This window comes from Carcharhinus amblyrhynchos, chromosome X (genome assembly GCF_965287045.1).
Source record: "Carcharhinus amblyrhynchos chromosome X, sCarAmb.v2.hapA, whole genome shotgun sequence".
NCBI lineage: Eukaryota > Metazoa > Chordata > Chondrichthyes > Carcharhiniformes > Carcharhinidae > Carcharhinus > Carcharhinus amblyrhynchos.
In genome coordinates, this window is record NC_137359.1 from 12,715,913 (window position 1) to 12,739,731 (window position 23,819).

General features: G+C 42.8%; 1 protein-coding gene and 1 non-coding gene across 3 annotated transcripts in view; both read right to left on the reverse strand.

The window, feature by feature from the left end:
• Positions 1-917: 917 nt before the first annotated feature.
• The window catches only part of LOC145362061 (5'-AMP-activated protein kinase subunit gamma-1), a 64,117-nt gene continuing 41,215 nt past the window's right edge, over positions 918-23,819 (reverse strand). For both annotated transcript variants that reach the window (XM_080218118.1, XM_080218117.1), the window contains 10 exons: positions 23,353-23,434; positions 21,130-21,188; positions 19,345-19,390; positions 16,574-16,628; positions 15,264-15,390; positions 14,096-14,261; positions 9,252-9,289; positions 9,025-9,171; positions 6,359-6,452; positions 918-4,673 (listed from right to left, as the gene is read on the reverse strand). In XM_080218118.1, the coding sequence (XP_080074244.1) occupies positions 4,645-4,673; positions 6,359-6,452; positions 9,025-9,171; positions 9,252-9,289; positions 14,096-14,261; positions 15,264-15,390; positions 16,574-16,628; positions 19,345-19,390; positions 21,130-21,188; positions 23,353-23,434 (843 nt within the window). In that variant the 3' untranslated portion in view covers positions 918-4,644. The remainder of the gene's footprint in view (positions 4,674-6,358; positions 6,453-9,024; positions 9,172-9,251; positions 9,290-14,095; positions 14,262-15,263; positions 15,391-16,573; positions 16,629-19,344; positions 19,391-21,129; positions 21,189-23,352; positions 23,435-23,819) is intronic.
• LOC145362082 (U1 spliceosomal RNA) lies at positions 17,052-17,215 on the reverse strand. The gene has a single exon (XR_013889935.1). It is a non-coding gene; the product is annotated as a U1 spliceosomal RNA (small nuclear RNA).

Genomic DNA, 23,819 nt, shown 5'->3' on the forward strand with positions numbered 1-23,819 from the left:
ATAGCACCTTTAAACACAAAATGGCCCAGGTCACTTCACAGGAGCATTAGTGCGACACCGAGCCACACAAGATCAGATGACCAACAGCTTGGTCAAAGATGTTGGTTTTACGGTGTATCCTGAAGGAGGAAAGCAAGATAGAGAGGCAGAGACGTTTAGGGAAAGAAAGGGCCCAGGCAGTTGAAGGCATAGTCACCAACATGGTGCGATTAAAACCAAGGTTGCTCAAGAGAATGCAGAATTAGAGGAGGGCAGATATCTCAAGAGGGCTGTAGGGCGGGAGATTATAAAGACAGAGAGGGGCGAAGCCATGGAAGGGTTTGAAAAAAAGAGGCTGAGAACTTTAAAATTGAGTTGCTCAACCAGGAGTCAATGCTAATCAGCGAGCACAAGAGCGACAGGTGATTGGGATTGGCGCAAATTAGGATATGGGCTGCAGAAGCTTGGAATGATGTCAGCTTTACAGAGGATAGAATGTGGGATGGCGGTGAAGAGCGCATTGGAATATACACAGTGCATTTAGCGTGAAAACTGAGTCAGCAGTACTTCATTTGGTGTGCAAAAATATTCAGGCTGTGCCATGACCTATGTTTATTAGCAGTTTTGCGCATGATTAATATTTGCAATAGCATAATTTTAGTATTAAACTGCACTCTGGTTTGACTCTCGAGATTGGCACAATGTGAGTGCAATTTAACAGTCCAACCCAAATCCAATATCATAATGCCACCCCCACGGCACTTGAGAATCGGTCGCATGTTTGGCAGTCAAGAACTCTACATCGTACAGATGATTTAAGAAAAATCAAGTGTAACTCACTTCCACTGGTCCCTTAATTACAACAAGGACAGGAAGCAAAAAAGAATCGCATCATTATTAGCTGAAGGAGCAGCTAAGTCAGAAATCCTGAAAATAAGTGGCATGTTTTGAAGAATTTTATTTTAGTTTTGACTATGTTACAATCAATACCTCTTTCAGTGAGATTTCAAATCTTCACAAGTAAATGCAAAAGGAGCGTAAACACTATTTTACTAGAGAAAGGTTTGAACTATGATCGGAATAAATATCACTTTGATTCTTCAAGGAAAATAACCATTGCATTTTCAGTTCACATTGATTCCACTGCTTTTTTTAAACTGAAACTTAATGGTATATTAATGAACAAAAAACACATTCAATATCATATAAAACAATTTAGCAAAACGAAAAAAAATGTTTGAAAAAGATATCCAATCTACGGAGCAATGCGTAAGTGGCACACAACTGGCAAATTTACTTCAGGAAACAATGCTACAAGGATGTGAGGGAAGGTTGCTTAGTTTACTTAAGGAAAAGATTTTTTTTAATTTACAGCCACAAAAATATTTTCACGTACTTTTCCTCTAAGCTTTCGCACTCCTTTGCTGACCCTTCTGACTCCATACTGAGGAGTCAGGATGACCTCAACTTTGTGAAACCACATCATTAATCGTTGATAACCACTGATTTACCCCTAACCCCAGTCAACATATCACCTGGAGGCCCACACAAGAACCGTCGTGGCAGCAGGTAGTAGCAACAACAGCAGGCCGGAAAACAAGAGGGGAGAAGTGAATGAGGAAAAACAAATTTTAAAATGTGAGCAGAAATTCTCTTGGCCTGGAAAAGTTGATTTTCGCCACTTGTTTCCCTTTCTGTATTGGATCTGCTATCTCTGTCAAGAACGCAAACATTTTGGGATCCAAGGAACTAGACATCGAGCAAGAAGACTAGATCAGCACTGATATCTGGTAAATCCTCAGTGCCTCATGTAGAACTCTGTATCCAGGTTCAATTTGTATCCACATTATAACAGTGACTACACTTCAAAAGTACTTCATTGGCTGTAAAACTCTTTGGGACATCCTGTGGTCAGAAAAAGCGCTTTAGAAATTCAAGCCTGTCTTTCTTCTTTAGTGACAGTATCACAAAGGTCTGACAGTTAAATACAACATTAAACGCCACCAATTTAACTCCTAAATGTTAGTCAGTCATGTACCACTAATTACATGCAATCTGTAACTCATCAGCACAACTGGAAACACAAAACAGTTTTCAGTTGTGTTGTTTTCAGAAGTGCCGCTGGTGACTGTCCAGTCCAGTCAACAATGTGTGGCATCAGCAGTAATCAACAATTTCTATGAAAGAGGCCTTGTGTAGACTTCCCCAGGATCAAGCAGTCAGAACTGCAATGTGGATTATAGGCTACCTGCATGAAGATTGCCAGAAAATGGTGCATACTCTTTCCTAAAATACATTTTTATAGTGCTACAAATAGGACACACTACTAATTTTACAAGTTCCATGAATCAGGAGAAAATTGGAAAGAAAATTAATATTCACATAGTTCCCCTATAACAAGATCTCTGGGGCTGAGGCTCTGAAGGTCACATGAAACAAAGGCTTTTAGGGAATATATTCTCCTTTACTTCTGACATTTTCAACCCAATCACCTCAATGAAATTTAGATCCAACGTTCACATTGACATTTATAGCAATTTATTGCATAACCATGAATCAACATTACTCTCAACATACACACATGCAGCATAAAAAAATCCATAATTTCTTTCCTTTAAAATTACAACTAACCTACAGCTGTGAAATTCACTTCATACATTTCAAATTAGTTTGCCTCTTGATGAGATTGCATCTCATTCCAGCAGTGTCTCTGGAGGAGTGAAACCATACCACTTTTCTTGGGGCAAGGTGGGTTGAAAGAATAACTGATCGTAAACTGAGATACTCACGACTTTAAAAGTTATGTTTCCTTATACCTTAGGCGCAGATGAATCCTATGCTTTGCTGTGTCGTTACAGTAGCTGCAATTTCATCAGACCCCATTGGCTCATCAGTTCTAAAAAAAGTTTAGATTTTGTCTCCTGTCTTAAAGCCTTCTGGCCCTGTCTGCATCAGCAACTTGCGAAAATATAGCACTAGAAGGTCCTAGAGTATCTAACTGCGTCAGAACATCTGCATTGCCGTATCAGAATGTCCAAAATTCCAGCCACAACCATAAAATCTGCAAATGACCACCTAAGTAAAAAATAAAAACAGCACAGAACACTACTATACACATTGCACACAACTGGATCAAAGCTCCATTTCTTAAATGGTGTAGTGTGAGGTTAGTACAGATGCACTCTGGGTCCAAACAGCTAATATAAGCTAACGTTTTCCAAATTGGAACTCGAACCACAAGCAACACTTCCAAGCTGGTGTAATAGCATTCCAAGAGTCTATCATCAATCAACCTCCATCCAGATTTGGTTTTGTTCGTAGAAATGTGGGGGGAAAGAAAACATATTTCTCACACTCAAATCCACAAGCAATAAAATGACACGAGAAGAATTATCTGCAACAAAAATGAGATTTAAGCCCAGAATTAAAACTTTTGCAATCACCATTTTCTGACAAATGAAGGACTACACAATTTGGTTGCCATGATACTTGATTATTTTAAAACTGCTTTTGTCTTCAGACCTTGGAGTCTGGCTGGTCACTCCTTCCAATGATATGGGGACCAGGGGTTACGGGGGAAAGGCAAGAGAATGGGAATGAGAAAAAAAAATCAGCTATGATTGAATGGCAGAGCAGACTCGATGGGCCAAGTGGCTAATTCTGCTCCTATGTTTTATGGTCTTATTTGCAGTTTTGAAAAGTCAAAATCAACTTCATATATTCAGACCATTTTGGAACAAACAATCTTATCTGAAACTAAGGTACGGCCTTAAATAATATGTCATTTCAAGAAGCGTAATAATTACAGTTTTTAACTGGAATTCTGCTGTTGAATAATGTTCAAATAAGGGAGAAGAGATACCCCAACTGGAAATGCATTTTCTTAACTGCACTTGATTGGGGAGAGGGGCGGGGGGGTGGTGGTGGTGGGCGTGGGCTCTAGGAAAGAGGCACACATTTGCATCCGTAAATCATGTTTCAGCCAGAAGTGCAAAAATAATCTAACTGTGCTAATCAGACTGGCAAGATAATTACTTGTGATTCTTTTTTCTTGTACAAAGTGATGCATCGCAATGAGAGTTTTCTTCAGGAAGTGGTCTGAGAAATCAGGCACCGAACTTGCTCTCAGTCATAAAGACACTGAGTTCACATCAGCTGATTTTTGGTAACTTGTTTGTGTCGTTCAGAGCTTTGCACACATTTGAGCTAAGAACAATGAATAAAAGGAGTGCTGTCACTAAATCAAGCTGCTCTGGTTACAATAATTGGATGATATAATCTAGTACGGAACAGGTAATCAAACTTAAATCAAGCACAACAAAAAAAGTGATGCTCAGATAATGAAATGTTAATACACTTTGAAAAGCTATCCACCTGAGGTAGGATGGGATAATTAAAAACAAAAGATTTGAGTTCCTCTGACCTGACCTGCAGTATCATTTCAGTGGGCACAGAGTCAATGGCTTTATGTAGAAAGGTGCAAAACATTTCAAAATTTAATCAAAATGGGAGCAGTAGCCAGGGTCCTTCTCTATTTTATGGAACAGCGCTGTGCTGGTGAAAAACATTGTGCCACCATGGGTGCATATCCTTGGACAAAGGATTTCCAGGCTGGTGAGGTCTCTACATGGGGAAGACATTGCTGGTGCACTTCATTCACATCTCTCACTGTCCAAGCTCAGATGAAGAATTACCTAAGGATAAAATGAGAGGAAATTTACTTCATACTTTATCATTTTGTGCATCAGTTATGCCAAACTTTCAGTATATTTTGGAGTTACCGAGCCTTAATGAAAACATTACTAAAGTGAGTCAGTGAGAGAAAATGCTCATGATAAATTCACTGGGTCAAAATCCAAGAACAAGTACAAATAAGCTTTTTAACAACCAGCACTGGAATCAATCTGAAATGAGAATGACAAGACGGACTTTTTTTTATACAAGTCCGTTAATATAACTTTATACAATCATACATTTTTTTTTCGTTCATAGGATGTGGGCGTCACTGGCTGGGCCAGCATTTACTGCCCAACCCTGAGGGCATTTAAGAGTCAACCACATTGCATGTGAATCTGGAGTCACCTGTAGGCCAGACCAGGTAAGGACAGCAGATTTCCTTCCCCAAGGGCCATCAGTGAACCAAATAGGTTTTTTACAACAATCGACAATGGTTTCATGGCCATTATTAGACTTTTAATTCCAGATTTTTATTAATTCAAATTTCACTATCTGCCATGGTGGGATTCAAACCCAGGTTCCCAGAGCATTACCATGTGTGGAAGTTAGCTTACAACAATTGTGAAAATTAAAGTTTCACAATTGTCAAAAAAAAACTATCAAGTAATGGAAAATGATTATTAGCCAAACATGGCCTTCAGTCAGGCCAACACTGACATACACAGGATAAGCGAATATACCTAAAACCTTGTTCCATAAACACTGCATTCCAGGTTAGGACAGCAGGATGAAAACAAAGAACAAGTTGCCATGGTGATTATCAAATAGCAAGATATGGGGGTCATATTATGCTAATGAAGGATTGCTTTTGTATTGGATTAGAAAGGGCAAAAGGCTACGCTATGATTGGTGGATATGTATGTCAATGAAAGATGTGAAAAATCTCTTGTTCCTGATTTGCTGTAATTAACTATAACAGCTGAGTTGTTTCTCTGTAACTTCAGAACTGCTCCGTCGTTCCGTGTTGGCCATTGAGAGTTGCCTTGTGCACAAGTAATTAAAGACCTTGCACTGGATGCATGGTGTCCAGCACTGTTTGTATTAAGAGTCGACTGAGTGTGCCTTTAGATTGCTGTTACTCAAGAGAACTCTAACACCTGAATTACTAGTCTAGTGGCAATACAACTATGCCACTGTCTCCCCAAACTATATAAATTTCCATACTATACCACGGTGACAAGAATTGCAATACTAATGTATTCCATTTAAAAAAAAATCAGTGAAATTATAATTTAATACATGAGAATTTGTTTAGTCTCAAGGGATTTATTTGGCTCTCAATAATATCACAAATTATCAATGCCATTACATACTCTCACTCACCACACATTGGGGAAAGACATATTCAGGTCAGCTTAGACCCAAGGCTAACAAAGTTTTGCCGTAAATAGAAAATTATGCTGGGCAATCAGTATCTGGGTAAGTAGAGTCTGCCCATACACCTCAGCAAAAATTATGACTGCAGTTTATGACATCGTTTTTAGTATTGGCTAGCCTGCCTCCATCAGGTTGGAACATTCTTGCAATCTGACCCAGTGGAGGTGGGTATTGCACTAAATGCACAGGGGGGACACAGATTAAGAGCCACAATTGTATTCCTGCCTGTTTTGAACAACTGGATCATATAAGACTATATACTTGCCTCCGCTGGTTAGCACCAGTGCCTGCAGAATATCAGAGAGCGAAACAATGCCCTTGACCACATCATTATCATCAACTACCACTAATCGATGAACCTGCAAACAGAGAAAGACCTGATCAGTGACCAGTGGTTGTTGTGAAGAATCTGCGAGAGATAGGAGAATGGTTAATTTCATTCCAAATTAATGTGTCTTAGCAATAGTTTACCAGCTCTTGCCATTCATCAAAAAGTAATCTTTTTTTTTAAGAAAACTCTTTTGGTTTGACACATCTTGATATAGTTCCAGCTCTCTTCCCTCCCTCCACCAAGGTAGTGACTCATTCCAGTGTTCTGGAGGAAGGATCCCACGCTCGATTTTTCCCTCCGTTGTGCAGAGGGTGCTGGGCAGGTATCACGTGTTCGAGGAGAAAAACAACAGACTGCAATTGGAAGGAACAAACAGGGCAGAAGCTCAAGAGCTGCCAAGTTGCTTTGTTTTTTCAGCTCATCGGTGTTGGAAAGGATGTGTTTCCTGGCGAGCTGGAATGTTCTGATACTTTTGTGCAAAGTTCACAAAATTTCAACGAAACTTGGAATGCTGTCATTCTTAAGTCAATGAAGTGAGAGACATTCTGTCTCATGCATGATTTTTAACCTTAGTTAGTGACGAGACATTCCTTCAGCCATACTGGTATTGACTGGAATGTACATGTTCTGTTTAAATCTCTAACAAGATCAACAATGTGCTCTATTGGTATGTCAAGTCCTGAGAAACTCAGATTTAACTCAATTTCGCTGAAAGGAAAATGGAATAAATAGAAACAATCTCAATTCTAACATAACAGAAGCTAGAAAAAAGCATGCAATATTTGCACTAAAAACTAGGCTACAAGGAACACTTGATTCTGAGTCAGCAAAGTTTGAAAGGACAAAAGTCTATCTGCATTTTTTACTTGGCGGTACCTCACAGAGAAATTCCTTCAGTGATTGATAGGATGTGAACATTTGGGCTATTTCTATGCTCAGGGATATGGGAGGATGAAATGAGACTGATTAAACAGCTTCAATCTCTTACTTATCAAAACAAAATCCAAGGAAATGTCACAACAATAAAAGAGAAGAGAAAGTAGTTTGAATCTCATATATCCACTTTTGTAGATTGTGTTTCCTTGTGTATTGAACGATCAGTAAAGCCATTTATTCAATGCACTGGTTACTTCTCTTCAGAGAAACAGACTGCAAATATAACAACTTGCATTTACAAAGAGCCTATAATGCAATAAAATGTCCCAATGCGCTCCACAGAGGGGTTAAAATTTGATACTGAACCACCGAAGGAGATGTTAGGACAGGTGAGCAAAAGCCTGATGGAAAGCATTAAGTTTGAAGGAGTATCTTAGAGGTTAGAAACAAGGACAGAAATTTTTGGAAGTATACAGCAAACCAATCAACAACTGCAAAAATTAAAGCGTGGTTTCTCATTTTGGGTGGTAACTCATCAAATCAGTTCTGATGAAATGGCAATGCCCAGAATGTTAGCCTGTCTGATTTCTTGACAGGGAAGGACTGCCATCTTCCATTTTAAGTTAAAGCCAAAACGTCTTAGTTGTTTCTCCCTGGCACACTGAAACCCTTTATTTACAACGCTCTAAACAAGTGGTAATTAACTGATGACAAAGATTTATCATTTCATCTTTTGAACAGGCAGTCAAAGCACACTTCTGCCAGCTGCATTTGAAATCATGCTGGAGATGTTCTGCTTGCAAAGAATGGTAGAAAGAGATTAATTGCAGTAACAGCAATTACATAACCAGCTAGTAATCTTCAACACACGCCAATTCATGCCAAATGTTACAATTTTCCTGGAGTAGCTTAACAATGAATTGTCTCATTAAAACAAGAACGCTCTTGTGATTCAGAGCTCTTCCAGATACAAGTTTTGGGCAATAGGGCTGCGAAGGAAGTGGTTTGTACTATTTAAAATTCTTGACATCACTCAAGAGGTTACTGCAAAGGTGACTGGCTAGGGCCTGCCCCAGCATGCAGTTAAGTGAAGCGAACCTGGAAAGTCCCAAGTTCAATCTCCAGTCTGCACTTCAGGAGCTGGGAGTGACTACATTTGCCCTCAGTGCTCCCAGACATGGAGGAAGATGAGGAAGCAAAGCACGAGCCAGGGCTGCCGCTCCCAACCACAATCAATGACCCTGTCTGGACTCTCACAGGAAGAATGGACCTCTTGGTTGATGAGCTGGAGGCTGTTCAGTGGTTGTACAACTCCATCCTAATATAGGGCAGCACAATGGTTAGCACTGTTGCCTCACAGCTCCAGGGACCCAGGTTCGATTCTCAGCTTGGGTCACTTCTATGTGGAGTTTGCATGTTCTCCCTGTGTCTGCGTGGCTTTCCTCTGGGTGCTCCGGTTTCCCCTCTCAGTCCAAATGATGCGCCAGCCATGCTAAATTCTCCCTCAGTGTATCCAGACAGGTGCCGGAGTGTGGCAACTAGGGGATTTTCACAATAACTTCATTGCTGGGTTAATGTAAATAAACTTGCAAATAAACTTTAATACACTGAGCATTTTCTGGGGAGGGGGTAAGCAGTGGAAAAATCAGAGCTGACATACATAGGACCACAATTTGAAACAACTGGTTTTATTCGTTGTTCTTTTAAAGCTTCTTTGCCTGTACCTCTGCCTCCACAAGTCGGTTGATAATTGTCTCGAGGGTTTCATGCTTGTAACACTTCAGCACACCTTCGAAGTACTGTGAGCGGTGCAGCAATGCTTTCGTTACAGTAATGTCCAGATTGTTGTAGGTCTTCTCTGCAGCCAGATTCTAAAGCACAAACTTTTAATTAGAGAATAGTCGCAGAGCGATAAAACGAATATATAGTTAAGTCACGGTAAAATACTTACAATGACGTCAAACTTAGAGTAGATATCTCCCACTCGTCCTACACAGGGAAAGATAGGAACAGTCAGCATAAAACAGGAGGTACGCCTCATGCCAAGAGTATATTGGAATTAATAATTTGAGTACTTGGCAGCAATTAAGTTGAATGAGCATATAATTTGTCTTGGCTTCTCTCCTCACTGCTGCAATAGTAAATTAGTGAATCACTTTTAATTAGGATGGTCCTCATTATTTATTTCAAGGGGCAGCGTGTGTATTTTCCATAAGGACAAAATAAAGTTACAGTTCTCAGGATTTGTGCATTTAAGCCAGATTTGTTTAAAAGTGCACACTTAGGTGAAAGACACACACGGGTGAATTGCAGTCAAATGAACCAGGACAATCCAGTTTATTTTCATCTTTGACTAATTGTCCATACTGGTGTACGTTTCTTCAGAAGGAACTCTTCAAAATGCAGCTAATGAAAATGCAACAAAACTCGCTCCAACTTATAAATCAAAGAAAAGGTTTAATAAAGAAACATCGTTACTCCAAACTTGAGGGTGGGGACCGGGGGCATTCCAAGTTCCCCATGATTCTACAGTCTCTTATTTATAGTGAGCCAGCTAGTCAGCTGACTATTACATCACGCTGTAATTGGTTCCATGGTTTATTGGGTCAGCTGACCCTTACATCTTGTTCCCATTGGTCATTACATCCAATACAAATTTGTCACTGGTTACAATCTAACAGTGTATACTTTACACTCCTCACCAACCAACCTTGCCCTGCATCAATAAAAAAGTTAAAAGGATGTTGAAACTAAATGTCATTGCATTAAGAATTATTTGGCCATTAATAAGAAGCTGTGGTGTGGATCAGCAGTTACAGCTAACCTTGACTCATCAGGGGGAGAGGGGGTGCCATTGTCAATGAGGTGCAAGAGACATCCACCCCCCCCTAGACTGGCTAACTCTAAGGGTCAGGAACAAGAGGGGGGTGCTGAGAGGGGGGACCGGGGGAAGGAGGGTGGGGACCGGATGCCTCAGCCTCTCAATCTGCATAACAGGTTTCAGGTTCTTGCTTCCAGTCTGGACGAGAACGAGGGAGGTGAGGTTGGTGAGCAAACTGCACACAGTACAGTGATGCAGACGCAGGATATGGGCAAAGAGAAGGTGATAAGGAACGTTGTCGTAATTGGGGATAGTGGGGTTAAGGGTATTGACACTGTCCTGTGTCACAATGACAAAGTGCACAGAAGAAGGGTGTGTTGTCTGCCTGGTGCTCGGGTGCAGGATGTCACATCCGGGCTGCAGAGGAACCTGGAGTGGGAGGGTGAGAATCCGGTCGTTGTAGTACATGTGCGTGCCGACGACGTAGGCAAAATGCAAACTGAGGATCTGGGGAGGGAGCGTGAAACGCTGGGAATCGAATTAAAAAGTAGAACCGACAAGGTGGTTATCTCTGGATTACTACCTAAACCGTGTGCAGACGGGCATAGGGTTGATAAGATTAAGGAAGTGAACGGGTGGCTCAGGGATTGGTGTGGGAGGAATGAGTTTGAATTTATGGGGCACTGGCATCAGTATTGGGGTAGGTGGGACCTGTTCGGGTGGGACGGGGTTGGTCTGAACCATGCTGGGACCAGAGTCCTGGCAAATCGTGTAAATTGGTCTGTAGGTAGGGCTTTAAACTAAGTTGGGGGGGGGGTGTGTGTGCGCGCGCGCGAGGGTAGGTGACATTATGGGGTCTAAAGTTAAGGAGGGGGTACAGGTAAGGGAAGAGGCCGAGGATGTCCCAATAATAAAGGGAGTAGGGGGCGTGAGTATGGTTGGTGGCGTTCTGGCAAATAGGGTCCAGGTGAAGGCTGGGATGAAGGCACTTTATCTAAATGCACGAAGCATTCGGAATAAAGCGGATGAGCTGGTGGTGCAGATCGACACAAATGGATCTGATCTGGTGGCCATTACAGAGACGTGGCTGCAAGGTGACAGGGACTGGAGCTGAATGCTCAGGGGTATTGAGTGTTTAGGAAGGATAGGTGGGAGGAAAAAGTGGGGGGCGTAGCTCTGCTGATTAAGGATAGCATCAGGGTGGTAGTAAGGGATGATATAGGAACCAAAGAGCAGAAAGTGGAATCATTGTGGGTGGAGATTAGGAACACCAAAGGGAGGAAGACACTGGTGGGTGTCGTCTATAGGCCCCCAAATAATGATCTGGAGGTGGGGCAGGCTGTTAACGCGCAAATAAGTGTGGCGTGCAGGAATGGAACGGCGATAATTATGGGGGATTTCAATCTACATATTGATTGGTCGACCCACGTCAGACGCGGTGGGCTCAAGGAGTTGTTCTTGGAATGCTGCCGGGATAGTTTCCTTGAACAGTGTGTGTTGGAGCCGACGAGGGAGCGAGCTATCTTGGATCTGGTGTTATGTAACGAGGCGGGCAGAATTAGGGACCTTGCGGTGAAGGATCCTCTTGGGGAGAGTGATCATTGTATGGTGGAGTTTCTGGTGCAGATAGAGGAGGAGAAAGTGGGTTCCCGGACACGCGTCCTTTGTTTGAACAGAGGGGAGTATGGTAGGATGAGAGAAGAATTGACGAATGTTGACTGGGGGAGCGTGTTGGAAGGTAGGTCTGCTGAGGAGCAGTGGAGGATCTTTAAGGAGATCTTTCTTGGTGCTCAGCAGAAATTTATTCTGATGGTTAAAAAGGGCCGTAGGAGGAGAGGTAATAAGCCGTGGATAACGAAGGAGGTGAAGGAAAGTGTTAAATTAAAAGCGGAGGCGTTTAGAGTAGCTAAGAGTAGTGGGCGAGAAGAGGATTGGGAGAGGTTTAAATGTCAACAAAGATTGACAAAGAAGTTGATAAAGAAGGGTAGGATAAACTATGAAGCTGGGCTAGCGCTTAATATAAAAAAGGACAGCAAGAGATTTTATAAATATATAAAAAGGAAGAGGCTGGCTAGGGTGAACGTTGGACCCTTACAGGATGAGAGGGGGGACTTAGTGGTAGGGGATGGGGAAATGGCTGAGGCCTTGAATAACTTTTTTGTTTTGGTCTTCACGGAGGAGGATGTGAATAATTTGCCGGGTGTTAGCGATGGAAAGATGGTAGGACAGGAGGGTCTCAATGACATTATTGTTACAAGAGAGGCGGTGCTCGACAGACTGGAGGGACTGATTGTGGACAAGTCCCCAGGACCGGATGGAATGCATCCAAGGGTTCTGAAAGAAATGGCGGAGGTGATAGTGGATGCCTTGGTGGTTATTTTCCAGACGTCGCTGGATTCCAGAGAAGTGCCGGAACATTGGAAAATGGCTAATGTTACGCCGTTGTTTAAGAAGGGTGGGCAGGCAAAAGGCAGGGAATTATAGGCCGGTTAGTTTAACATCTGTTGTAGGTAAAATGTTAGAATCCGTCATCAAGGAGGAAATAGCGAGGCATCTTGAGGGGAATTGCTTGATAGAGCAGACGCAGCATGGTTTCGTTAAGGGGAAGTTGTGTTTGATGAATTTATTGGAGTTCTATGAGGATGTGTCTAGGGCGGTGGATAGAGGAGAGCCGGTGGTTGTGGTCTTTCTTGATTTTCAGAAGGCGTTTGACAAGGTACCTCACAAGAGGTTATTGCAGAAGGTAAGGGGGCATGGAGTTGGGGGTAGGGTGTTAGCGTGGATAGAGGATTGGCTGTCTAATAGGAGGCAGAGAGTGGGGGTCAATGGGTGCTATTCGGATTGGCGGTTGGTGACTAGTGGAGTGCCCCGGGGTCGGTGCTGGGGTCTCAGCTATTTACCATTTATATAGATGATCTGGAGGAGGGAACCGAGTGTATGGTGTCGAAATTTGCTGATGACACTAAGATTGGGGGAACGGCAAATTGCGCGGAAGGTGTGGAGAGTCTGCAGAAGGATCTAGATAGGCTGGGCGAATGGGCCAGGAAATGGCAAATGGAATTTAATGTTGGCAAGTGCGAGGTGGTCCACTTTGGTAGGAATAATGGTAGGAAGGATTATTACTTACGTAGCGAAAAACTGCAGCAGGCGACGGTGCAGAGGGACCTCGGGGTCCTTGTGCATGAGTCGCAAAAACCCAGCCTGCAGGTGCAGCAGGTGGTCAGGAAGGCTAATGGGATGCTGGCCTTCATAGCGAGGGGGATTGAATATAAAAGTAGGGAGGTCTTGCTGCAGCTGTACAGGGCACTGGTGAGGCCGCAGCTGGAGTACTGTGTGCAGTTTTGGTAGCCGCACTTACGCAAGGATATTTTGGCCTTGGAGGGAGTGCAGAGGAGGTTTACTAGGCTGATGCCGGAGTTGAGGGGGTTGAGCCATGAGGAGAGGCTGAATAAACTAGGCTTGTACTCATTACAGTTTAGAAGAATGAGGGGAGATCTCATTGAGACATATAAGATGATGAATGGGATGGATAGGATAGAGGTGGAGAGACTCTTCCCGCACAGAAAGGACAGTAGGACTAGGGGGCATAGCCTCAAGATAAAGGGGGGGCAGTTTAGAACAGAGTTGAGAAGGAACTTCTTCACTCAAAGGGTGGTGAATCTCTGGAATTCTCTGCCCGTTGAAGTGGTGGAGGCTGCCTCGCTAAATATTTTTAAGATGCGGGTTGATGGGTTTTTGATAAGAGAGGGGATTAAGGGTTATGGGGAGAGGGCGGGAATGTGGAACTGAGCCACAACAGATCAGCCATGATCTTATTGAATGGCGGGGCAGGCTCGAAGGGCTAGATGGCCTACTCCTGCTCCTATTTCTTATGTTCTTATGTTGACACAATCTGCTCTACTTGTGCATGCAGCTCACTAATGCTATAGCCAAGTGTGTTGAGATAGTGGTTCAAAATAAAAATTTAGTTTTACCGGATTCATCCACAACAGGCAACGCAGATACTCTCTTTTCCACAAAGATTCCCAAAGCCACGTAAATGGGAGTGTTTTTGTTCACCACTGCAATGTTCTTATATGTTCCAATGTTCAACTCTTCCAACGTTTTAGACATAAAATCTGGCTTGGGCATCTCGGAAATCTACATTAATAGGTTAAGAAATACAGCAAACACTATAAAACCAAATGCCCAAAATGAACACATTGATGAAAAGCACCAGGTGTATTTTTCTAAAGTAATACAAAACTGACTCGTGACTTTGTTCTCTGGTTTAAGATAAACCTGTTGTTTTCCCCACTCTACCCAGCAAATAGTGAAAAACCTCCTAACTCCACCACTGTGACTCAGTGGATAGCATCTGCATCTTGGGCACAAAAATCAAGGTTGACATGACAGTGCAGTACTAAGGGAGTGCTGCACTGTCAGAGGTGTTAAACTGAGACCTCATCTGCCCACTCAGGTAGATTTTCTTTTAATTTGTTCATGGGATGTGGGCATCGCTGGCAAGGCCAGCTGCCCATCCCGAATTTCCCTTGAACTGAGTGGCTTGCTAGGCCCATTTCAGAGGGGTGAGAGTGAACCACATTGCTGTGGCTCTGGAGTCACATGTGGGCCAGACCAGGTAAGGGCAGCAGCTTTCCTTCCCTAAGGGATACTAGTGAATCAGTTGGATTTTTATGACAATTGACAATGGTTTCATGGTTATCATTTAACCTTGGTTATCATTTAGACTTTTAATTCCAGATTTTTATTGAATTCAAATTTCAACATCAGCTGGGATGAGATTTGAACCCAGATTTCCAGAGCATTGCAGAGTCTCTGGATTGGTAGTCCAGCAACAATACCACTACGCCATTGCCGCCCCTAACCTTACATTGGGTGGATCCATAGTACTATTTCAAAGAGCAAGGAATTATCCTTGTTGTCCTGGCCAATAGTCACCCCCAAATCCACATCATGTTTTCACAGTGCTGTTTGTGGGATCTTGCTGTGAACAATTTGGCTGCCACATTTCCTACATTACAACAGTGACAGTCAGTCTTTACACAGCTTAAATAATGGAGGAAAGCATGTTCGTAGGTGGGTTGCCCTCTCTGCATCTCAAGCCCATCCTCTGGTTGGCATATCTGTGGAGTTACTTACAAAGAGCTTGAGAAACTTCAGGATGCGTTTGTGGGTAAGAATGTACAGCGTATTCCCTGTTAGTGGATCAACAACTGGAAGGCGGTGAATTTTGTTCTTGATTAGCGATGAAACCGCATCGTACAAGCTGCAGCAATAGAAAAGGTTGAGAGGCACAGTTCGGGAATGCATGACACAAGGATTCATTTCAGCTCAGAACCTTAGAGGGTAACACCACTGCCACTGTGTGTTGGGTCAGAGGGAGTGAATGATTAAAATTAGTGAATGGGGTGCCATCCATCTATATTAGAAGCTTACGCCAATAATGTAGGAATGTATGACTAAAGCAAAAATACTTTTCACTGATTCAGCCTAATCAGATTGCCATGTAAAAATATGGATCTTAAATATATTTCACGTTTCTCTTTCAGTCACTTTTCCCTTGTTTAGAATTATTTTTCTCTTTTGCTCCATCAGATCTCGCAGGACAGTCTGCTGACCCAGGCTCTCCCACCTTCCTCCTGTGCCTGTTCACGATCCAGGCCCACTCCCTCCCACCCCAATGTGAGGACCAGGCCCCTATCCCTGCCCACAGTCCTTTCCCACCTATCTGCAGCCTGGTGCCCTGCCAACAGTCTCCTTCCATGTCTCTGCAACCCCTCTGCCTGCAGCCCGAGCCCCTCTCTGCAGTCAAACAGCCAGTGCCACGTCCAAGCTTCACAATCTCTCTGCAGCCTCCAGCTTCTCGCATATCCTTCTTTCTCTGACCCTTGTTTCTACACCCTTCATTTCTGTCCTTCGGCTCACACATCATCCACTCAGCTCCCATGGTTGTTTTCTTCCTGTTTACAGCCATTGGCACTGTCAGTTTTTGTTCCCTTTACCTGGCTTCCCTACACGAAGCTTGCCCTCTCCCCAGGCTTCCAGCTCCATTCTGATCCATCGACCTCTCCCATAATTTTAAATACCGAAGGAGTATGAAACACGAGTAATGGAACTTTTTCGAATGGGGGTGGGGGGGGGGGGGGGGAGATGTTGCTTTCATCTCTAGACATTCCCAAATTTCTTCAGAATCAGAAAATTTCATGTGACACTTCAATCCCCAAGCTCCAAAGCATATTATGCAACTAAATGTTCTTTTGACCAATGCATAAACAATGCACTGCCACTTGAACTCTTTATAAGATGTTGTAAAGCGTGTCAGACACTAGAATGCATTAACAATTTAGAGAATTCTGACCAAATGAACAGATTCCACAGAAACATGGCCAAATAATCAGGTGGAATTCACACTGAAGTCAAATTCAAAGCACACTGCTGCGTAAAATTACCTGGCATTTGGGGAGATGCTCACCAATGGTTTAAATGAATCTTGCAAGTAAACCTCTGAGAAAGGCAAAAGGTAGAGAAGAGATATAAATCAACAAGTAGTAATGGTAAATATATAACAGAAGCTCTCACAATAAATGAAAGGAATTTTTATAATCTCCAGACAGCTAGGCTATTCAGGACACTGGTGAGACCACACCCAAAGTAAAGTTAAAAGTTTATTTATTAGTCACAAATTGGCTTACATCAACACTGCAATGAAGTTACTGTGAAAATCTCCACGTTGCCACACTCACTTCGAGTTACACTGAAGGAGAATTTAGCATGGCCAATGCATCTAACCAGCACATCTTTGGACTGTGGGAGGAAACCGAAGGAAACCCACGCAGACATGGGGGGAACATGCAGACTCCGCACAGACAGTGACTGAACCTGGGTCCCTGGCATTATGAGGCAGCAGTGCTAACCATAAAAAATATTCAGGGGAGAACACTAACACAGTCCTACTACCACAGATTCTGCAGTTGAATATCCTGCATTTGGGGACATGGCAGGAGTGAGCACATCCAAAGTGCAATGGGATAGAGGACCATCCTGGGAGATCAACCTGCTTGATCACCGACTCTCCCCTGCCAGGTAAGTACTGTGATAAAAACAGAAAATGCTGGAAAAACTCAGCAGGTCTGGCAACGTCAATGGAGAGAGAAACAGAGTTAACATTTCAGGTTTAAATGACTCTCCTCTCGGTTCCATGGAAAAGTCAGATTGGACTCGAAACATTAACTCCATTTCACTTCCCACAGACCTGCTGAGTTTTTCCAGCATTGCCTGTCTTCATTTCAGATTTCCAGCACCCACCGTATTTTCCTTTTATCTTAAATCACCGTGTACAGTTTTGACCTCCTTACTTAGGAGTGATGGACTTACATTGGAAGGAGTTCAGGGAAGGCTCACTAGGCTGATTACTGGGATGAGGGGCTTGTCTTATGAGGAAAGGTTGAGCAGGTTGGGCCTGTACTCATCGAAGTTCAGAAGAACGAGAGGCATTGTATTGAAACACATACAGTTTTAAGGGGGCTGACAGGGTGGATGCTGAGAGGATGTCTCCCCCCTCAATGAGGGGGAAAGTCATGGAGGCTGGGTCATTGAATATATTCAAGCTGAGATAGATAAGATTTTTGACTGACTTGGGAGTTAAGGGAAAGTGGAGTTAAGACCACAATCAGATCAGGCATAATCTTATTGAATGGCTGAGCAGTCTCATGGGGCCAAATGGCCCACTTTTGCTCCTCTGCCTTACAATCTTACTGGCACGATAATAATATCATTGCATGAACATCTCCCAGCAAAGCAACCAGAATTAAAATACAACCTACAGGGAATTTACTTCCACTGAAGCTACCCAATCTTAAAATAAGTCAAAAGCAAAATACTTCAAATGCTGAAAACCTGGAACAAAAGTGGAAAAAAAAAAGCTTCACAGGTCAGGCAATGCCTGGAGAGAGGAATAGAGTTCATGCTCAGTGACGCTGCGACTGAAAAAGTAATGGATCTGATGCGTTAACTCTTTTTCTTTTGTTCATGTTTAATTTGCTTCCCAAAAATTAGAGTGAAAAATCGAAATCACACACAACTCAGCAGCACAAAGCAGTTTGACGTGTGAGGGAAGGCACTTCAGCACCAGTTATTGCCACCCTACCTGGAAGACAAAACCAACTAAATGTAGCAACCTCTGCTGCTGCCTGTCTGAGACCAGCAAACTCAGCACAGATCTGAGCTGGAATCTGGAACCTCATCGGTTGGATCTTTACCCACTGAGCAGCTGGGTAAATAGTTCACCTCTCCCCGCCACCCCAGGTTTCTCATGCAGTCCTGCTTAGCACAGTTTCACACAGCCAAGTCGCAGACAGCAACTGAAGCAGCCATTTCCTTTAAAGAGGTATTTATTGTATTACACTCAGGGAAATAGTGATTCTCTTAGTAAGTTAGCAGCGTGGAGGAGTGGGGAGGAGAAGAGAATTCCAAGCATGCTTACAATGCCTCTTGTGCTGAGCTGAGCTGCGATTTAGCAAAAGTGGATTGGAAGCAGCTACTTGAACGTAAATAAGTGGCAGAGGAGTGAGGCAACAGACTAAGGAAGAAACGGTGACAGGCACAAATGGGCAGAATGGCCTTCTTCCATACCATAGCTTTCTAGTATTCTATGAAACAGTAGATTGATAGTGCAAGGACACAAAGGGCAGCATTGCAATCAGGGCCCTATCCACCACCCTCTTTTATTTGAAAAACAGAACAGAATTCTGACTAACTTTCTTTCATACACTGGAAATTTTGCAGTTTTAGGTTTGAACACATTAAAAATTCTGAAACGTTAAACAGCTTAAACAATTTTTACTCTTTAAAATATACCATTCAATAACTCTAGACTTAAGATGAGGATCCGCAAATTATGGAGCAATGGAATCATCCAGGCACAAGACACCCAACTGCGGGCAAAAAAAGCTTCTTTAAGGGGCTTTACCAAAATGTGGTTTATGCTTTTCAAGTTCAAAATCCCTTCAGCAAAGTAAATTTAACAATCTAATTGCAAAGCCAAAAAACAGGACCCCATAAATGCATACCACTCTGTCTTTCCTGTGCGATGCACAGGCAGTGTGACTCAAAATTCTAAGAATTATAAAAATTATAAGATGGATATGACATCCATCTTATAGCTCCCCATGCCACCAGATTCTACACACTAACCCTCACCCTGTCCATTATCCTACTTTACCTCTCCATGTTTCTATTTTGTGTTCCTCCAGTTCATAAATCTGAACCTGTGTGTAGAAGGGGAAAAAAAATTTGAAATTAGCCACAATCCCCAGAAATTCATTGGTAAGTTGCTGTTTTCTTCACCCAGTAGAAGCACAAGGTCTTTAGTTTAAAAAGGCATCATGTGTTGGCACAGGCCAAAGGGCCCATTCCTGTGCAGCACTGTTCTTTGTACAGTTTGGTTGTCTCTACCGCCACACTTCTTCCCTTGCCCTTCACCTTAATGCAACTCAAACCGTTGCTGTTGTTACACAGGGCGGCACGGTAGCACAGTGGGTTAGCACTGCTGCTTCACAGCTCCAGGGACCTGGGTTCAATTCCTGGCTCGGGTCACTGTCTGTGTGGAGTTTGCACGTTCTCCTCGTGTCTGCGTTTCCTCCGGGTGCTCCGGTTTCCTCCCACACTCCAAAGATGTGCGGGTTAGGTTGATTAGCCATGCTAAAAAAAATGCCCTTAGTATCTAGGGATGCGTAGGTTAGAGGGATTAGTGGATACAATATGTAGAGACATGGGGGTAGGGCCTGGGTGGGATTGTATTTGGTGCAGACTCAATGGGCCGAAGGGCCTCTTTCTGCACTGTAGAGTTCTATGTTCTAAAATACTCTTTTTTTAAAAATTAATTTACGGGATGTGGGCATCACTGGCTACAGCATTTATTGTCATCAGTAAGCGGTGGCAAGTTGCCTTCATGACCCGTTGCAGTCCGAGGTGTAGGTACACCCACAGTGCTATTTGGGAGGGAGCTCCAAGACTTGTACAATCAAACAGAAATTTCACTCAAGGTGGAAAAAAAAAGTCTTGCACTTCTCTAACGCCTTTCACAAAGGCAGGACGTTTTACAGCCCATTATAGCTAATGAAATGCACTTCACAAAGTGTAGTCATTGTTGCAATATAAAAAACATAGCAGGCGACTTGTGCAGCTAGCTCTCACAAATAGCAATATGCTACTGACCAGATAGGAATTTTTCATATGTTGGTTGAGGGATAAATATTTGCCAGAACACAGGAGAAACTTCCTCTGCTCAAAATAGTACCATGGGATCTGTTACACCCATCCGAGGGAGCAGATGGGGTCCCTTAAATGCAGGCCAGTGTCCTCCTGGTTTTTACTTCAGCACTAAATAGAGATTTCTGAGTAGGATGCCCGAGTTACCTGATCTTAATGTGGAGATGCCGGCGTTGGACTGGGGTAAACACAGTAAGAAGTCTGACAATACCAGGTAACACAGTAAGAAGTCTGACAACACCAGGTGACACCTCGAAAGCTTGTGAGTTTACTATCAGATAAATTGGTTGGACTTAAACCTGGTGTTATCAGACTTCTTACCTGATCTTAGCCAGACCAGTAGCAGGACAGCTACAATTAACCTTAGTTTCCCACCACAGGGTAGGACTGGGAACCTTGTGGGCAAGATAACAGTGGGTGGGCGGTGCTTATAGAACTGCATCCCAGCACAAGAAACCTTCAAGGCAAGCAGAAACCAAACCAGTAGAAAGGCTGAACAATATCTGTACAGTAGTGCAGCTGATGAGTGATAAAGCAGGCTGGGCTGTGACTCAAGTCTTGCATCAGCTCACTGTCAAACAAAAGCTCACTTTGAGCACTAGAAGTCCTTCTTAAAACCACAGTATTTAAGATTAACTGTGTAACTGCAGCCTATATATATGTGTATATATATATATATATATATATATATACACATACATACACACAAACACGCACACACAAAGAGCAAACATACCAGTGGTGACTTGTAGTATCTGTGCAAAATATTAATGAAATCTGTGATTGTGAGCATGCCTGCAACAGAAAAGAAGATCAGTCGAAATGAAAAGTAGGTAATTTATGTTCTTTGCATATTGGCAATTACAATTTTCATTTGCAAAGATTACATTAAAAAAAGGACAACTTCCTGGTTAAATGTGCAGGCAATGACTTGCACAGTACATTAGACGAGCATGAGTGTGAACAACCATCAGTTTGTTTCCATTACCTTTTCCAACTGATTCAAAGAAATAAAACTATGATCCGGGAGTATGGTGAACCACCTCTTTGACTGACTAATTCCTACAAGGAATCCAGGTCACTATGCAAACTTATGTTGCCAACAAGGTCACTTAGAAAATGTGGTGCCACAGGGTAGCACCCCAGTGCAAATCCCTGCCAAAACAAATGAACTTCTAATGCATTAAAAAAAATGGTCGTCTGTGGTAGCACCAGTCATATTTTAGTGACTGAAGAGAATCCACCATCCAGCCATCTTTTCAATCACCACAAGTTGTTTTGGCAATAAGCAGCACTGTGCTTCCCATATGCACAGCAGAATGCTTGGATTGGCAACAAGGGAAAGGGTACTAAAAACAGGGCTCCCCACTTGTGCTGCTAGGGGGACAGAATCAATATTGTTCTCACTGGGGGAGTATAAAAGGCAGCATGAAAAACAGGTTTTCACAGCCCATTTGTCCATGGGAAGGGACACTCAGCACACACTTCACTCCATGGGAGAGTAAGCAAAAGAACATCATTGCCTTTATGCAATTTGAACATCCCGCATACAAGTGAAGTCTTCCAATTCAAAATACAAACTCTGCCACTGGAAATCAGGAGGCCCACTTGCTGAGCACAGATGCAAGTGAAAGCCAGGGCACTCCTGACTTACTTGCTGAATTATTTGGGAAGTAAAAACAAACAATTAGCAGCACACACCCAAATTATGAATCGGACATGCAGTGACTCATGTCCTAGCAAAGCACAAACCAGAAATGGTACAATGGCTCAAACGCAATCCAATGATGACATCTGGCATGGGTACTGCTGGGTGGAAAAATCATGGTAATGGTAATATTAGAATCCAGGAATGCAATTATAAAGCCACTGACATCCCTTCTATTGTGACCGTCTCTCATCAATCTGCAGCTCAAATTCCAAGTGTTTAATCAGAAACTCCCAGTCTTGCACAATTTGGTTAACTTATCTCAATTTAATAACTTTCTAACAATAGTGCAACATAACCTATCAAAATGAACCAATCTTACTGAGTGGTCCTATATCTTGCAGCACTATTAAATAAGGACATTTTAGGCTCAGTCCCAACTGGCCATGAGTTGAGATGGTTTACAAAGAAAATCATGGACACAATGTATACAATTTACTGCACAGAAGCTGGCCATTCAACCCAACTGGTCTATGCTATTTGCATATATGTCTATTCAACTTAGAAGTCTATTCAACTTAGAATTGCATCTTTTTCTTTAAGGGGAATAAATATGTAATTTCTGCATTTGTTACAGAATCCATAGAGGAGAAAACACGGATACATTTAGGCTGTTAGTAGAGTTGCATGCATGCTAGAAATTAAAGACTGGAGTTCAGGATAACTGGATGAGGTTTCAGTGTAGCTAATAACATCAAAAGTCCCTTTATGGTGCATTAGGCCTTAGGATAGGAGGGCTATTAATCTGTTGTGCAATTTGGCTTTTGACGGTAGAGTGGTTGTGTATTATGGGTGGCCCTCGATATGGGAGCGCATACATGACAGAAGAGTTACAGACAGAAATTCCAGGCACAGGACATACATTATCACTAGGGACATCTATCCCATAGATATTGTGCCCCTATGCTTGGCATGGGGAGGGTTGCAGTGCAGAGGAGGCCATTCAGCCTTGTGTGTCTGCATTGGCTCTTCATAGGATCAATTTACCTAGAACCAACCCTTTGCCTTCTTATGCTTCCCTGTAATTGGAGAATAACTCGTTGTGCAGTTGGCAATGGCAGCTGTGTCAGCTTGTCAGATGGTGGATCATTTGCCTGTGGGTATAGTCTGCAGCAACTGGGAGGTCCATCCATTTTGAACCAGCACTGTAATTATCATACAATCCACAATTTGGAACGGTTGCTTGATTTTCTGTTTAATCATTTCCCCAGTAAGCTTCCTGGGAAATACTGTAACATCAAAAGAACTCACCCACAAAGCTTTGTGTTTTGCTATCCCAAAGTGGAGCAGCACGGACTCCATTTGAAACCAGAGCAAAGAAAGCCTTCTTCACCTGCATAAGAGAAGAGAAGGAAAGCAAAGACTGGAGATTCAGATGGCCATGGAGATTTCAATTCTGTGGTGTGGCACAGGCATGGTCATCCCAATGCTTCCTAATGGGTTCTATGCTTAAATCTAGCCTGGACTGATCATTTCATTCTGCCTGACAGTTGGAAGTGACAGACTTATGGACAAACTTAGCTCGATTGTAAATGTGCGGAGCTGTGCACCTTACTGCCCAAAGCTGAGTATCTATTTTAGGTGTGTGACCTAGAAAGTAATTCTCCAAATTGCTCAGGCAGAATGGTTGCAGTGTACACACTGGTGCAAATCCTATGAAATAATTTTGTATCAAGTTTCGTCTAATAGTTTCACTCAAGCCCACCTCAAAAGCTTGT